General features: G+C 45.3%; 2 protein-coding genes across 4 annotated transcripts in view; one reads left to right on the plus strand and one right to left on the minus strand.

Moving 5' to 3' along the window:
* Positions 1-16,035, plus strand: part of LOC311105590 (neurofibromin-like) — a 91,531-nt gene that overhangs the window by 43,529 nt on the left and 31,967 nt on the right. The gene's annotated exons all lie outside the window — the stretch shown is intronic.
* On the minus strand, positions 8,682-11,903 carry evi2b (ecotropic viral integration site 2B). The gene is made up of 2 exons (XM_084147703.1): positions 11,739-11,903; positions 8,682-11,200 (listed from the first exon to the last, which is right to left on the minus strand). Exon 2 carries the CDS (start codon positions 11,151-11,153, stop codon positions 9,399-9,401), a length of 1,755 nt encoding a protein of 584 aa, XP_084003829.1. The 5' UTR covers positions 11,154-11,200; positions 11,739-11,903; the 3' UTR covers positions 8,682-9,398.

Consider the following 16,035-nt stretch of genomic DNA (forward strand, 5'->3'; position numbering starts at 1 on the left):
ACAGGCCCATGCATAGCCAATGTGATTGCAGGCTGCAATGTTTTTATTTGTTGGCTTTATGTAGGTTATTTTTACATATTGGCAATGGCAATAGAAGTTACTTTTAGATTTGTATCATTTTCATTTAGAAAGTATTTTGATTAACCATATGACATTGATTTTGAAATATGAAGACTTTATTATAAATTAAATGAAACTGTTCCACGTAAATGTGCATATGAAAATCATAACTGGCACGCAGATCAGTAGAAATGGTAAGATAACTTAGCACTTCAAATAGAAAAGGGTGTCGACCGCTGGTGTAGCCTGGCAACTTCAGGAGCATAACGCCAGAATCTGTGAAGGCCAGCAGCAGGAGGAGGAGGGTTGGGAACAGGTTTTTGTCTTCTGGTTAGGCTATATTGATCTCTGGTTCCATCTTTAGTAATTTGTGTCTTAATTTTAAATTGCAGTGCTTAAAGCATCAGACTAGCTCAGTAGCCTACATATACAGTGGGGAGAACAAGTATTTGATACACTGCCGATTTTGCAGGTTTTCCTACTTCAAAGCATGTAGAGGTCTGTAATTTTTATCATAGGTACACTTCAACTGTGAGAGACGGAATCTAAAACAAAAATCCAGAAAATCACATTGTATGATTTTTAAGTAATTAATTTGCATTTTATTGCATGACATAAGTATTTGATCTCCTACCAACCAGTAAGAATTCCGGCTCTCACAGACCTGTTAGTTTTTCTTTAAGAAGCCCTCCTGTTCTCTACTCATTACCTGTATTAACTGCACCTGTTTGAACTCATTACCTGTATAAAAGACACCTGTCCACACACTCAATCAAACAGACTCCATCCTCTCCACAATGGCCAAGACCAGAGAGCTGTGTCAGGGATAAAATTGTAGACCTGCACAAGGCTGGGATGGGCTACAGGACAATAGGCAAGCAGCTTGGTGAAAAGGCAACAACTGTTGGCGCAATTATTCGAAAATTGAAGAAGTTCAAGATGACGGTCAATCACCCTCGGTCTGGGGCTCCATGCAAGATCTCACCTTGTGGGGCATCAATGATCATGAGGAAGGTGAGGGATCAGCCCAGAACTACACGGCAGGACCTGGTCAATGACCTGAAGAGAGCTGGGACCACAGTCTCAAAGAAAACCATTAGTAACACACTACACCGTCATGGATTAAAATCCTGCAGCGCACGCAAGGTCCCCCTGCTCAAGCCAGCGCATGTCCAGGCCCGTCTGAAGTTTGCCAATGACCATCTGGATGATCCAGAGGAGGAATGGGAGAAGGTCATGTGGTCTGATGAGACAAAAATAGAGCTTTTTGGTCTAAACTCCACTCGCCTTGTTTGGAGGAAGAAGGATGAGTACAACCCCAAGAACACCATCCCAACATGAAGCATAGAGGTGGAAACATCATTCTTTGGGGATGCTTTTCTGCAAAGGGGACAGGACGACTGCACCGTATTGAGGGGAGGATGGATGGGGCCATGTATCGCGAGATCTTGGCCAACAACCTCCTTCCCTCAGTAAGAGCATTGAAGATGGGTCGTGGCTGGGTCTTCCAGCATGACAACGACCCGAAACACACAGCCAGGGCAACTAAGGAGTGGCTCCGTAAGAAGCATCTCAAGCTCCGTAAGAAGCATCTCAAGGTCCTGCAGTGGCCTAGCCAGTCTCCAGACCTGAACCCAATAGAAAATCTTTGGAGGGAGCTGAAAGTCCGTATTGCCCAGCGACAGCCCCGAAACCTGAAGGATCTGGAGAAGGTCTGTATGGAGGAGTGGACCAAAATCCCTGCTGCAGTGTGTGCAAACCTGGTCAAGACCTACAGGAAACGTATGATCTCTGTAATTGCAAACAAAGGTTTCTGTACCAAATATAAAGTTCTGCTTTTCTGATCTATCAAATACTTATGTCATGCAATAAAATGCAAAATTAATTACTTAAAAATCATACAATGTGATTTTCTGGATTTTTTATTTGATTTTTTTAGATTCAGTCTCACAGTTGAAGTGTACCTATGATAAAAATTACAGACCTCTACATGCTTTGTAAGTAGGAAAATCGGCAGTGTATCAAATACTTGTTCTCTCCAGTGTAGTTGATTTTATTAAAACATAGGGTGTGTCTATATATGGAAAAATACAAGTTTAAAAGTTATGACCAATTGATTGGTCTACAGAACAGACAACTCTCGGTTGACCAATAATTTTTTTTGTCGGGGACAGCCTTACTAAAGTCAGATGAACAAGTGGATACCATTTTTATATCTCTGTGTCCAGTATGAAGGAAGTTAGAGGTAGTTTCGACAGCCAATGCTATCTAGCAATAGCGCAATGACAGGATGTCTATGGGTATCTGCTGGCATGCTAGTATTCCAACATAGATTGCTAGACAACGGCAGTTGGTGGAGTATTAGCTACAGTATCACCCTTATTCATAACCTGCCTAGTTTCCCCCCAATGGAATCTCTGTAGAATTGATTTAAGACCTTGTCTGGAGCTGCTGCTGTTTTGCGATAGCCTTTGATGCATAGCAACAGCCTCCCAGATGGGAGAGAGGCAGTATTAAACACAAGGACACCGCAGTAAAACACTCCACACTGTGGTTCTGCTGCCCACAGAACAATCTGTCAGAACAGGTGCCATCCAGCCTGTTAGAAAGTCATGACTGGGAACCAGCTGGGTGGATTGGGCCTTACTAAACCCAGAGCCCTCTCCTCTCTCATATCACTCTCCTCTCAATAGTTTCCATTCACGTCATTGACACCCATCTGACATTTGTAAGAGTATAACATTGTAACGCCAGGCTATATGCTAACTGTCCTGGTTGAGTGTCAGACTGATAGACCTAATAGCTTTGATGCAGTTTACAAGGGCCGGCAAGCTTGAAGCCTTGCCAGCGGGTAGGAGCTCGGAAATACTGCAGTGAGAGCCGGCTGAATTCATTTAGGGTGGCACACACACACTCTCTTTATCCTGTGCGCGCACACACACACACAAACGGTTGTGTTGTGTCCTGTCCTCTCTGCACCCTGTCTTCTGGCACAAATGACTGGGTATCTGGGGACAGCGTGTGTGTGTGTGTGGGGGGGGGGGGGTATTAAGAAGAGCTTGCCAAACACATCAGTGTCGCAGGTTAATAGCGTTACATAGTAAGCTGAAAGCTCTAGAAACTTCTTCAGGTCATGGCATACTGCAAGTTAGTCTGAGGTTGCATTTAACCTGTATAACAACAGTTGCAATAGTAGCATACCAAATATCAAATACGTTTGAAATTACATCAGAATTACAGAAATATGTTGCTTTGACTATAAAAATATTGCCCAAAAAATTAATGTTAGAATATTGGAGGCCGTGTGTACATCTTTTACATTTACATTTACATTTTAGTTCTTCCATGTGTCCGTTAATTGTGTTAAGTTGTGTAACACAATTGTGTCAATCGGTGTATAAGTGCTTTCAAAACAACATCAAGTCATTTCCTCAAATGAGCCGATCGGAATTTGCTCCATAAATAAGCTGCAATATCTAATGGAGATGGAGTAGGTCTCTAATGAGAAGCAATAGACTGACATCGACAAATCACCCCGCTGCAGTCCACTGAGCTAATGTGGTACAGAATCAGATACATCACTGCTCTGTGAAGCACTGTGTGTGTCCAGTCATGTGCGCATGTCTTAGCATGTACACCTGTGTCTCCTACCGTTTTCTCTCCATGCCATTAGTCACTCACCTGATCCTCTGTCGCTTCAGTCTGTCATCTCTAGTCGCTCTTTTCTTCCCCTCTCCTTCCCTCGGCCAGCCCTCTCACTCAATCCCCCCTCCCCAGAGTGGAGAGAGTGATGGTCAAATATGGGGGGTGTTAGTTGTCATTATTGTTGCATCTTTTCTATTTTCTCTCTTTTGGGGTCTTTTTCCTTTCGTTCACTGTCTTCCTCACTCGCACTCTCGCTTTCTTTTTTCTCCCTTGCTTTTCTTCCTTCTCTGGTTAAGGTGGACCTCGCTTCCCTACTCCCTATCTCCCCCCTCTCACTCTCTCACTCTCTCTAGTGCTGTGTTTGCGCTGGCCAGTGGTGGGCAGGCTCTCTCGTTCTGTCTCAAAACCCTCTTCTGGGTTTTGGCGTCCTCCTGGCATGCCAGAGCAGGGTGCCCTCGATAGCGCCAGTCAGCCTCCACCGCTCCTCAGCAGGCTCCTGATGCAGCACTGTGCTCAAGGAAAGAGCAGTCTGAAAGGGAGAGAGAGGAGGAGGAGCAAGGGGGGAGGGAGAGAGGATTGCAGCACAGTGCTGGCCCTCTCTGCTGCTGATAAGGTGGGGGGGGGGGGGGGGTGGGGGGGGGGGGGGGGCTGTGGTGACTTCCCCTCGCTCTCTTTTTCATACACATAACAGTGCATTCGGAAAGTATTCAGACCTCTTGACCTTTTCCACATTTTGTTACGTTACAGCCTTTTTCTAAAATGGATTGAATTGTTTCCCCCCCCCTCATCAATCTACACACGATACCCTTTTAATGACAAAGCAAAAACAGGTTTTTATAAACCCCCCCCCCCCCCCCCAAAAAAAAAAAAAAAAACAACAACACGGAAATATTACATTTACATAAGGATTCAGACCCTTTACTCAGTACTTTGTTGAAGCACCTTTGGCGGCGATTACAGCCTTGAGTCTTTTTGGGAATGACGCTACAAGCTTGGCACACCTGTATTTGGGGAGTTTCTCCCATTCTTCTCTGCAGATCCTCTCAAGCTCTGTCAGGGTGGATGGGGAGTGTTGCTGCATAGCTATTTTCAGGTCTCTCCAGAGATGTTCGATTGGGTTCAAGTCCGGGCTCTGGCTGGGCCACTCAAGGACATTCAGAGACTTGTCCCGAAACCACTCCTGCGTTGTCTTGGCTGTGTGCTTAGAGTCGTTGTCCTGTTGGAAGGTAAACCTTCGCCCAGTCTGAGGTCCTGAGCGCTCTGGAGCAGGTTTTCATCAAGGATCTCTCTGTACTTTGCTCCGTTCATCTTTTCCTCGATCCTGACTAGTCTCCCAGTCTCTGCCGCTGAAAAACATCCCCACAGCATGATGCTGCCACCCCCATGCTTCACCGTAGGGATGGTGCCAGGTTTCCTCCAGACGTGACGCTTGGCATTCAGGCCAAAGAGTTCAATCTTGGTTTCATCAGACCAGAGAATCTTGTTTCTTATGGTCTGAGAGTCCTTTAGGTGCCTTTGGCAAACTCCAAGCGGGCTGTCATGTGCCTTTTACTGAGGAGTGGCTTCCGTCTGGCCACTCTACCATAAAGGCCTGATTGGTGGAGTGCTGCAGAGATGGTTGTCCTTCTGGAAGGTTCTCCCATCTCCACAGAAAAACTCTGGAGATCTGTCAGTCACCTCCCTGGCCAAGGCCATTCTTCCCTGATTGCTCAATTTTGGCCAGCTCTAGGAAGAGTCTTGGTGGTTCCAAACTTCTTCTATTTAAGAATGATGGAGGCCACTGTGTTCTTGGGGACCTTCAATGCTGCAGAAATGTTTTTTGTACCCTTCCCCAGATCTGTGCCTTAACACAATCCTTTCTCGGAGCTCTACGAACAATTCCTTTGACCTCATAGCTTGGTTTTTGCTGTGACATGCACTGTCAACTGTGGGACCTTATATAGACAGGTGTGTGCCTTTCCAAATCATGTCCAATCAATTTAATCTATCACAAGTGGAGTCCAATCAAGTTGTAGAAACATCTCAAGGATGATCAATGGAAACAGGATGCACCTGAGCTCAATTTCGAGTCTCATTTTAAAGGGTCTGAATACTTACGTAAATAAGGTATTTCTGTTTTTCTATTTTAATACATTTGCTAAACAATTCTAAAAACCTGTTTTCGCTTTGTCATTATGGGGTATTGTGTGGAGATTGATGAGGGAAAAACTAATTTAATCAATTTTAGAATAAGGCTGTAACGTAACAAAATGTGGAAAAAGTCAAGGGATCTGAATACTTTCCGAATGCGCTGTACTTAAACAAACATGCTAACTCATTCTAACGTGGGCTGTTCACTGAACGTTAGCGCCTCTCGTGTTCCACTTTCACATGTCCTCGTAGTTATGTTCCGTTTCCCCTTCCCTCCCATTACACACACACACACACACACAGTTCCCCTGAAATCCCTGTAGTACTGTACTGATACAACAGGCCTGCGGCTGCTGCTATCTGGCAGGGTGACATTGTTCTGGCTGAATGCGTATGGATGCATAACACACACACTGTCCCCTGACAGCAGAGCTACAGCGCATTCAGAAAGTATTCAGACTCCTTGACTTTCTCCACATTTTGTTACGTTACATCTTATTCTAAAATGGATTAAATTGTATTTTTTCCTCATCAATCTACACACAATACCCCATAATAACAAAGCAAAAAAACGTTTTTAGAAATGTTTGCACATTTATATAAAAAATACCCTTTACTCAGTACTTTGTTGAAGCACCTTTGGCAGCGATTACAGCCTCGAGTCTTCTTGGTATGTCGCTACAAGCTTGGCTCATCTGTATTTGGGGAGTTTCTCACTTCTCTGCAGATTCTCTCAAGCTCTGTCAGGTTGGATGGGGAGCGTCGCTGAACGGCTATATTCAGGTTTCTCCAGAGACTCTTCGATCGGGTTCAAGTCCGGGCTCTGGCTGGGCCACTCAAGGACATTCAGAGACTTGTCCCGAAGCAACTCCTGCATTGTCTTGGCTGTGTGCTTAGGGTCGTTGTCCTATTTTAGAATAAGGTTGTTACATAACAAAAAGTGAAAGGGTCTGAATACTTTCAGAATGCACTGTATCTCACATCACATGTGGCACCTGCAACGGCTGGCTGCCTCCACCACCCTCAGCAGAAAATTAGCACTGTTTTGGTATTAACGGTACTGTCTCAACGTCCTCCATTTCGGCTGCCTGCAAGGAGGCACCCTGGCAGTCTGTAATAAGAACAGCTTGTTTTTGCGAATGTGCTGAGCCATGAATAGGTGTTCTGTGACTAGTGGCTCTGTTTTACAGCCAATGTTGCTGCGGCCATATTAATAAAATCCTAGTTTTTATTGGGTCTGTATTGCTGTCATTCGATTACTTGAGATTTTGAGTGAGGTGATGGGCGGGTGCCACTGGAGATTTAGATTGTAATTATGTTTTTAAAACAGCACCTCGTGTATTAACTTATGTGCCCACATGCCTATACCCTGTTTGGTTCTGGAGGACCTCTCGCTCTCTCTCGGCCTCTCTCTCTCTCTCTCAAAAGGAGTCATTCCTTCATAGTTTGGCAGATTGTGTCTGGCCAATGAAACAGTCCTCTCTGTCGCAGGTTTGGGGCTTCTCTCATGGAAATACACACACTAAGCATAACATCATGCTTATTGTTCAAGGCATTCCAAACTTAGCATCACAGAACTGCTCTGTTCTGCAACTAGCCGTAAGCAAGCAGTGAATTTTTCATTCTGCACTTCTGCCCTGCTACTGCTGACAACATCATTCAGCGACTAGCCAGCATGAATTGCTGGCAGCAGTCACCATTCACAATTCTCCAGAAAAAAATTCAGCAAATGAAACCCAGTAAGAAAGACCCTCCATAGTGCAGTGCTTGGTGCTAGCATGGCAACACCAGACCACGCAAAGTGTGAAACTCTGATGTGTTAGTTCCGGGTGTTCAACCAGTAAGCTGTGAGAGTCTGTGATGCCAAACTAATGTGTGCTATTCACCTCAGATCATTAGATGGGATCACTGAAAATGACTGTAATATCTGATTGCTATAATTCTGTCATGTTGAAAGCTTTGTTAACAAGTTGAAGGATCAAGATAATTTCATACACAAACCACAAGTGTTTTGTACGAGGGAAAAGGTGTTTTCACAAAAGGTTTCCCACCTTGCAACCTACTTGAGTGTGAAAACCAACTGTAGTCACAGCACATGCAATTGTTTTAGAGTGATAAGGACAGAGAAAAGTAATATTTATAGTCATATTAAAAGTCATACTTTTACAATAGATTGTCAAGATAGTAGAAAGAATAGACCTTTGTTGAGACGAACAAGGCATGGATTCTGTTTGTGTTGCAAACTGAACAGACCGATGGTGGGGAAGGTTCACCCCCGACAGGACTGATATGACAGACTGAGTTGGTGGTTTGAAATCTACTTCAGACCTGGAACTGCAGATGTGAAAAGAGTAAGAGTGAAACAGGACTGAAAATAGTCTCAAGTTTAGCTACTTCTCATGCTGTTTCCTCTCTCTCTTCCTCTTCCTCTCTCACTTTTCTTGCTTATCTGCCGCAGTATCAGCACAGGGATTTCTGCAATCATTCTTCAATAGAAACATTTCCCCTTTTAGTACTCAGCTGGAGAATGTGTCTGGAAGAAGCTGTGAATTCGAGTAGTAGGAGGGTGGTGAGAGGGAAGGGAAGGCGGACAGGGTTTTGGATTTATGATAGCTGTATCTTTCAGGCGACGCTCTTTATTGGGAGGGATAAAGCAGGTGCCGTGGCTGGCATCTGGGCGGCAGGGGCGGGTGGAGTGGGGGACAGTGGCTTGTGGTGTAGGCGGATGATGCTTTCTCCTCAATCACCACCCAGCAGAATTAATTATAGCCTGGCGTTAACCAATGAGCCTGTAGTCTGCCTAACTGTATGAGGCTAATGTAGTACACAAATTCACACCAGTATTTACCATCAGTGGATTTATTGCATAAATACATGATTGATGAACAATGAGCATTTCACAACTCTCATTTGTTGACAGTTAAGAATGTGTAGATGGAAATGATTGTGTGTGGGTGTGGTTGTTGCTTTCCATCTTATTGTTTTGTGGTTTCTGTTCAGATGAGGGATTGAGGCACTATTTGTGGGTCTGACATTTCCCTCTTTCTGTGTCTGTGGCCTGTCCACTCGCTCTACTGTTAGTGTACTGCTGCACAGCTCTGAAATACACTGGGAGCGACTGCAACACTGCAGTAACTCACTCACTAACGGTGTCGGGACAGCCCCACTGAGAGACTAACTCCTTGCTCACTCTTTCTCTCATTTTCACATTCATGCCATCCCTTTCTATCTATCGTTCCTCAGTTTAATTATGTAATTCACCCTCTCGTTTCATTTCTTTTTTAGAACTTCCTCTCTCACCATTTTGCCCATTGAATGTTTCAGCCTGGGTAGATTTTTGCAGTGACTGGACTTATGCTCTAAGAATGTTCACTTGCCACACGCAGGCAGGCAGGCAGGCTATAGGCCTAGTTGAAAATCCATTTCATGGAATGTTTAATCAGATAAGAGGTATAGATAGAGGAAGCGAAACGCTTATAAGCATCAGTTAGAGATACGTTTTTTGGTGTGAGTGGTTTCCTTTGTTGGGTGGAGGGGGAGGAGAGTGGGTTTCCTGTGTGTTGCTATCTGTCACTGCTTGGAGACGGGTAAAGGTAGTCTGTGCTCTCTGGTGGAGGGGGGCTGGCCTGGTCTGAGGGGGGACGCAGGTAAACATCCAACAGTGGTGGAGGAACAGCTTCTGGGATATCTGGTGGCATACGAGAGGGAGAGGAAGAGCAATTGGGAGCATTGTCTGGCCCCAGATCAACAACCTTGCAAGGAGGCTGATGGTCATGGGTGGGTGCTGTGGCAGTGGTCTCTGAAGACGTCGGTGGAGGAGGAGATGAGGAGTTGTCCGGAAGTTGCACCTCTTCAGTCTGGGTCTTTTCTTTGTTCACCGCAGCAGTCCCATTGCTCGGGTTAACATCATCTGAAACCGTCTCTCTTCCGAATGTACTTCCTGCCGGAATCTCACCCATCAGGAATTCCTTGTCAGTTTCTTGGAGCAGAGACAACCTCATGGAGAGCCGCTGAGACAGGAAGCCAGAGGAGGAGATCCGATTGGAGCCCCTCAGGTGGACGTCACTGCTATCATCATTACCCAGTTCAGACTGGACTCCACCGTCCAGTAACGGAGAGGGGCCGGCCCAGGTTGTATTCTGCAGCTGCATCCTCTGCTGTATGCGCTTCCTCACGAAGATGACCCCGAAACCTACCAGCATCAGAACCAGCGTCCCACCAATCAGCACAGCCACCACTGTGCCATGGTTCCCCGTCTTTTTGCTCTCATCTTTGTTTGCAGTTTTTGTCAGAGGAGGCATTGGTTTCTTTTTTGCCGTGGTGGTGGCAGCGGCGACTTGTTTTTCAGTGAGGACAATTGGTGTGGATTGGCCCGTGGTGCTAGTAACGGCAATACTAGCAGTAACAGAGGCTGCAGTGGTGGCAAGGGTCTTGGCAGGCTGGGTCGACGTCAATGGAGTTGAGACGTGGGTTGAAGATTTGGTCATGGCTGTAGAGGGAGGTAGGGTAGTGGGTGAAGTGGCAACACTAGGCAGCTCAGATGGGCCTGTTGGACCTCTTTCAGTGGGGTGTGAAGGGGTTGATCTCCTGCTTGTGACTGGGGCCTGGGAGGGGGTGCTGGGCGGTTGAGCCTCCCCACCTGTGTTCAAAGTAAATTCCGCTCTAGTCGGTGTCACTCCAAATCCAACACCAGTTGGCGTGGGTCGGTACCTCTCTGTGGAGTCGTTGGACTGCGACGTCGGAAGATTGGATGAAGTAGGCTCTGTTGGTTGATTTGGTGTCGGTGAGGTTGTTTGAGTGGACAACACAGAAGGTCTAGGTGATGCTGTTGAACTTACTTCATCCTTGCTGGAGGGTGTAACTCGCCTTAACAGAGGTTGATTCCACATAGTGGGTGAAGTTTCCTCGGCTCCATCTGCTGTGATCTTCACCGTGGAGTTGTTTTTATATCTGGTTGTTTGGCGGTCCTGAGGTGACTGGGAGTTCCTCTTTGTGCTCGTACTCAAAGGCTGGATTGAAGGCCGATCCGAGCTGAGAATGTATCTGGTCGACACCTGTTCTGAAGTCTGTGGTTCACTCTTCACTGTGAGCTTCAACTCAACTGAAGGTGCTACGGTGCTATGGTGTCCTTCATCCAGTGCATTGTTGAGGTGCTCTTGTGCCATTTCTAAGGGTGAAACTTTATTGTCTGAAGTTGCATTAACCTCACTGCTCCTGAAGTTGGTAGAGTGGTGGTTAGGCTGAAGTGTCACTGTGCCATTCAGTCCCAGTGGCAGCATCCACAGAAATGACACAATAACAATACTCTTTCCCTCCATTGCTGTTTCCTGTTATCCTCTGAATGCTGCTGTGTCCTGATGACTGACTGATGAAAAGAATAAAAGCAACTGTGTCATTACAGTATCAATAACACGCTGTATCATGAGGAAACAAGCAACATTTCAGCATAAAGGGCTACGTGGTGAAATGTGATCGCCACTTTTGTCATTTCCTTCCTCAAACTACAATTCAAAGTAGGCTTAGAAGATGAAGGGTAAATGTGATCTATTAATACGATAGATCAGAATGTTTTCTGGGGAATCTAACAATATTTTCTGGTTTTGTCCCATTTCTTTCTAAGAATTAAGGCCATTAAATGTTTCACATTAGGATGTTTTTGTCCAATCAGTATTGATTAGCTTACATTAGTGATAGTGTTTGTATAATGTGCATTTTATCTCCTGCTTACCAGTAAAACTCCCACCTCCCACAAACAACTCTTTTGAAAGTATGTATTTCAACGGTTTTTGTTCTAAACTGCTTGCACATTCTCTGGCATATCATACATGTCCTCATTAGAGCCACAGATCCCGCAATAACCCATTTATATTTACATTACCCACCCTAAAGTCTGTTGTACTCACCAGAGCCTACACAGGATTTAACCCTAGAATCCTGGCTTTCCTTAACCTTCGACAAGTTCACAAAAAGCAGAATTCTTGTATGAGTTGGTGTGTCTCAGTCACGATAGTTTGGTGTACATGAAGCCCAGCAAGCAGCCGCTGTAGAGGGCTGCGATGACCCAGCCTGGTAGAATACAGAACCTTCTCTTGCCTCACTTGACAGGAAGTGAGAGCTGTGAAACTGAAGTCTGATGACAAATTACACCCTGTTTTTTTAACAGAGCAAAGTCCACAGTGATGGAAGAAGAGTGGTTTGTGATTTAAACACCAGATGTTTCAATGCAAAGATGTACACATTAAATTTTAATATGCACTCTGAGATAGTTTAGTTTTTGTCATATAGTTTGTTACAGACGGTACTCAATGTTGTATTCTGGGAAGGTTCTGTTGAATAAATAGCTGCCTATCACTCCTGCGGAGGTGGTGTGAAAGTAGTTGGCTACCTTGCTGCTGAAGCATGTTACATGGGAAGCGTTTCAGTTGTCGCTACCACTCATTCAGTTCAATTATACAGTCATGTGTTTGTTTGGTGTATTTGTGCTTTTGGTTTAAAACTCTCAATAGAAATAAGATGCACAGTAAAAAGTAAAACACAGCATGGTTTATTTTGAGTTGAATTGTTGAACATGTCTTTCTTTGCTCTCCTTTCTTTCACACGTCAACAATATCAAGCCTACATTTCTCTTATCAGGTACAGTACCAGTCAAAAGTTTGGACACACCTACTCATTCCAGGGTTTTTCTTTATTTTTACTATTTTCTACATTGTAGAATAATAGTGAAGACATCAAAACTATGAATTAACACATGGAATCATGTAGTAACCAAAAAAGTGTTAAGCAAATCAAAATATATTTTATATTTGAGTTTCTTCAAATAGCCACCCTTTGCCTTGATGACAGCTTTGCACACTCTTGGCATTCTGTCAACCAGCTTCACCTGGAATGCTTTTCCAACAGTCTTGAAGGCTGCTTTTCCTTCTCTCTGCGGTCCGACTCATCCCAAACCATCTCAATTGGGTTGAGGTCGGGGGATTGTGGAGGCCAGGTCATCTGATGCAGCACTCCATCACTCTCCTTCTTGGTACAATAGCCCTTACACAGCCTGCAGGTGTGTTGGGTCATTGCCCTGTTGAAAAACAAACCAGATGGGATGGCTTATCGCTGCAGAATGCTGTGGTAGCCATGCTGGTTAAGTGTGCCTTGAATTCTAAATAAATCAGTGTCACCAGCAAAGCACCCCCACACCATAACACCTCCTCCTCCATGCTTTACGGTGGGAACTACACATGCGGAGATCATCCGTTCACCCACATCGCGTCTCACAAAGACACGGCTGTTGGAACCAAAAATCTCCAATTTGGACTCCAGACCAAAGGACACATTTCCACCGGTCTAATGTCCATTGCTCGTGTTTCTTGGCCCAAGCAGGTCTCTTCTTATTATTGGTGTCCTTTAGTAGTGGTTTCTTTGCAGCAATTCGACCACGAAGGCCTGATTCACACAGTCACATCTGAACAGTTGATGTTGAGATGTGTCTGTTACTTGAACTCTGTGAAGCATTTATTTGGGCTACAATTTCTGAGGCTAGTAACTCTAATGAACTTATCCTCTGCAACAGAGGTAACTCTGGGTCTTCCATTCCTGTGGCATGAGAGCCAGTTTCATCATAGTGCTTGATGGTTCTTGCGACTCTACTTGAAGAAACTTTCAATGTTATTGAAATATTCTGTATTGACTGACCTTCATGTCTTAAACTAATGATGGACTGTCGTTTCTCTTTGCTTATTTGAGCTGTTCTTGACATAATGTGGACTTGGTCTTTTACCAAATAGGGCAATCTTCTGTATACCCCCCCTACAACTGATTGGCTCAAACGCATTAAGAAGGAAAGACGTGAATGTGCCTCAGGGCCAAAATTGAACAGCAGGGAGTCATATTTGTATTTGTAATAATTATGGATCCCTTTAGCTACTCTTCGTGGGGTCCAGCAAAATTAAAGCAGTTTATACAATTTTAAAAACATTACAGTACATTCAGATTTCACAAAACACTTTGTTCCCTCAGGCCCCTACTCCACCACTACCACATATCTACAGTACAATATCCATGTGTATAGTACGTATGTTATTGTGTGTGTGTTTGTATGCATGTGTCTGTGCCTATGTTTGTGTTGCTTCACAGTCCCCGCTGTTCCATAAGGTGTATGAATGAGGGAGCTATATAATGTTTAGTATGAAGTCACCCATGTGTCTTCACAAGAAATCTCCCATCACTTGCTTTACTTTTTCTGTTACCCTCTGCTTTACAGCAGAAAGAGACTGCTATGGGACGTGGCATCAAATCAAATCAAATCAAATCAAATCAAATTTTATTGGTCACATGCGCCGAATACAACAGGTGCAGACATTACAGTGAAATGCTTACTTACAGCCCTTAACCAACAGTGCATTTATTTTAAACAAAAAAAGTAAGAATAAAACAACAACAAAAAAAGTGTTGAGAAAAAAAGAGCAGAAGTAAAAATAAAGTGACAGTAGGGAGGCTATATATACAATAGAATAAAGTGACAGTAGGGAGGCTATATATACAGGGGGGTACCGTTGCATAGTCAATGTGCGGGGGCACCGGCTAGTTGAGGTAGTTGAGGTAATATGTACATGTGGGTAGAGTTAAAGTGACTATGCATAAATACTTAACAGAGTAGCAGCAGCGTAAAAAGTATGGGGTGGGGGGGCAGTGCAAATAGTCCGGGTAGCCATGATTAGCTGTTCAGGAGTCTTATGGCTTGGGGGTAGAAGCTGTTGAGAAGTCTTTTGGACCTAGACTTGGCACTCCGGTACCGCTTGCCGTGCGGTAGCAGAGAGAACAGTCTATGACTAGGGTGACTGGAGTCTTTGACAATTTTGAGGGCCTTCCTCTGACACCGCCTGGTATAGAGGTCCTGGATGGCAGGGAGCTTTGCCCCTGTGATGTACTGGGCCGTACGCACTACCCTCTGTAGTGCCTTGCGGTCAGAGGCCAAGCAGTTGCCATACCAGGCGGTGATGCAACCAGTCAGGATGCTCTCGATGGTGCAGCTGTAGAATTTTTTGAGGATCTGAGGACCCATGCCAAATCTTTTTAGTCTCCTGAGGGGGAATAGGCTTTGTCGTGCCCTCTTCACGACTGTCTTGGTGTGTTTGGACCATGATAGTTCGTTGGTGATGTGGACACCAAGGAACTTGAAGCTCTCAACCTGTTCCACTACAGCCCCGTCGATGAGAATGGGGGCGTGCTCAGTCCTCTTTTTTTTCCTGTAGTCCACAATCATCTCCTTTGTCTTGGTCACGTTGAGGGAGAGGTTGTTGTCCTGGCACCACACGGCCAGATCTCTGACCTCCTCCCTATAGGCTGTCTCATCGTTGTCGGTGATCAGGCCTACCACTGTTGTGTCGTCGGCAAACTTAATGATGGTGTTGGAGTCGTGCCTGGCCATGCAGTCATGGGTGAACAGAGAGTACAGGAGGGGACTGAGCACGCACCCCTGAGGGGCCCCCGTGTTGAGGATCAGTGTGGCAGATGTGTTGTTACCTACCCTTACCACCTGGGGGCGGCCCGTCAGGAAGTCCAGGATCCAGTTGCAGAGGGAGGTGTTTAGTCCCAGGATCCTTAGCTTAGTGATGAGCTTTGAGGGCACTATGGTGTTGAATGCTGAGCTGTAGTCAATGAATAGCATTCTCACGTAGGTGTTCCTCTTGTCCAGGTGGGAAAGGGCAGTGTGGAGTGCGATAGAGATTGCATCATCTGTGGATCTGTTGGGGCGGTATGCAAATTGGAGTGGGTCTAGGGTTTCTGGGATTATGCTGTTGATGTGAGCCATGACCAGTCTTTCAAAGCACTTCATGGCTACAGACGTCAGTGCCACGGGTCGGTAGTCATTTAGGCAGGTTATCTTAGAGTTCTTGGGCACGGGGACTATGGTGGTCTGCTTGAAACATGTTGGTATTACAGACTCAGTCAGGGACATGTTGAAAATGTCAGTGAAGACACTTGCCAGTTGGTCAGCACATGCTCGGAGTACACGTCCTGGTAATCCGTCTGGCCCTGCGGCCTTGTGAATGTTGACCTGCTTAAAAGTCTTACTCACATCGGCTACGGAGAGCGTGATCACATAGTCGTCCGGAACAGCTGGTGCTCTCATGCATGCTTCAGTGTTGCTTGCCTCGAAGCGAGCATAGAAGTGGTTTAGCTCGTCTGGTAGGCTTGTGTCACTGGGCA

This window comes from Coregonus lavaretus (assembly GCF_964263955.1).
Source record: "Coregonus lavaretus genome assembly, chromosome: 30".
Lineage (NCBI taxonomy): Eukaryota > Metazoa > Chordata > Actinopteri > Salmoniformes > Salmonidae > Coregonus > Coregonus lavaretus.